Source organism: Ctenocephalides felis, unplaced genomic scaffold (assembly GCF_003426905.1).
Source record: "Ctenocephalides felis isolate EL2017-DRISC unplaced genomic scaffold, ASM342690v1 CF-g0.4_SCAFFOLD_01886, whole genome shotgun sequence".
NCBI lineage: Eukaryota > Metazoa > Arthropoda > Insecta > Siphonaptera > Pulicidae > Ctenocephalides > Ctenocephalides felis.
The window spans coordinates 109,224,639-109,226,538 of NW_020538040.1; the positions used below are offsets into that span (position 1 = coordinate 109,224,639).

Below are 1,900 nucleotides of genomic sequence, written 5' to 3' on the forward strand. Positions count from 1 at the left end.
ACAAAGGCAGTAAGGAACAAAATGAAGATAATGCAAGGCGGGGCAAATCTGCTATAATCAGATATGTTCGATAGGGCCGATCAAGATGCTGCTAATTATTATAGAGAGAAACTTCTCCAGTTCAAGCCATGGAGGAATGAACAGACAGAAGTGGAAAATGTTGACTTTCAGACACAATACAATCGTTTCAAAAACATCATTGAGGACAATCAGGCAAAATTCTCAATTATCAGCGATGACTGCATCGATCAAATCATGCAATTGGTTGACAATGAACTTTATGCCAATCCTGACAATGATGATGCAGCGGATATGCCAGAGGGTTTTGACGTTGATATATTTCAACAAGGCGGTGTCAAAAACGATGGTGTTAGTAAAACCAAAACGCCTGTCATTAAAAGTAGATACACATGCCCAACGAGAATTTCACAAGAGGAACTGTACAAATGATTTGTTTGAACGCGAATCAAAAAAGAATTTGTACTGCATATTCTTCACTGTTACAAGTTGGGCAAGTTGCCATTTCAAATATTCCTAAGTGGATCAGCCGGCGTTGGCAAAAGCACGGTTATTGAGGCAATTTATCAGCTAATTACCAACTATTTCGATGGTTTGCCAGGAGGTGATATGGACAAAATAGTTGTTCTATTATGCGCTCCCTCCGGAAAAGCAGCCTTCCTAATCAATGGTATGACGCTTCATTCCGCATTTGTTTTGCCCACTAAGCAATTTGGCGTTAACTTAGTCCAGCTTTCTAGCGACTTAGTCAACACAGTTCGAGAGAAATTATCGAAAGTTCAGCTCGTGATTATCGATGAAAGTTCTATGGTAGGCAGTGCCACGTTGAGCCGAATTGACACACGTCTCCGGCAAATCAAAGGCGTGAATGAACCATTTGGAGGCGTTTCAATATTGGCGGTGAGAAACTTGAACCAGTTGCCGCCTGTGAAAGATAGGCCGGTGTATCAAGTTTCTCGTCACAACGAGATGGAAGCATTTTTTGACGTCAATCCACTCTGGAATGAATTCCACTTCTATGAACTAACTGAAGTGATGAGGCAAAGAGATGATTTGTTGTTTATTAATGCTCTAAATAATCTCGCTAATGACGCATTGACCAATGAAGATCTGGCATTGATAAAGGAACGAGGGGTGAAACCGGATGATGTTCCTGAATATGCTATCAGATTGTACGGAACGAACAAAAATGTAAGCATGTACAATGAGATGAAAATTGAAAGTAACACCAATGTATTAATTGTGTCAGAAGCTGAAAATTCATTTTCTAACAATTCAGCCGAACATCTAAAGCAATCTATGAATAAACTGTTGCGAACTAGAGCTGGTGATGATTTCAGACTGGAAAATAAATTAAATTTCAAGATCAGCATAAAATACATGATTAATTACAACATAGATATCGAGGATGGACTTGTCAATGGAGCGTGCGGGATTTTGAGACTGGTGACTTTCAATGGACAAACTAATAAACCCGAAATCGTTTGGCTCGACTTTCAGATCATTACGAATACATGATAGAACATCAAATAAATACCAATTGGACACCGATTAAAAGAATGGCCATCAAGACGAATGCCAGCGATGATGAAAAATATCATGTTATTCGTAATCAATTCCCATTAGTACCTGCAGAGGCTATGACAATTCATAAAGCCCAAGGTCAAACTTATGATGCGATATGTCTGGATTTCACTAAAAAAGAGCGAAGAGACAAGTCGATGCTTTACGTTGCTTTGAGTCGAGTGAAAAAATTGAGCGGTTTATATATATTGGGCAGTTTTGATATACAACCATCTACAAGCGCAAATGATGTTACCATGAAACGTTCATTGGTCGAAATAAATCGCCTACGCGCAACCAAAACATTAAACTTATCTTA

General features: G+C 38.9%; 1 protein-coding gene across 1 annotated transcript; it reads left to right on the plus strand.

The window, feature by feature from the left end:
• Positions 1–627: 627 nt before the first annotated feature.
• LOC113375672 (ATP-dependent DNA helicase PIF1-like) lies at positions 628–1,536 on the plus strand. Its single transcript, XM_026615608.1, has one exon. It carries the CDS (start codon positions 628–630, stop codon positions 1,534–1,536), a length of 909 nt encoding a protein of 302 aa, XP_026471393.1.
• Positions 1,537–1,900: the final 364 nt, after the last annotated feature.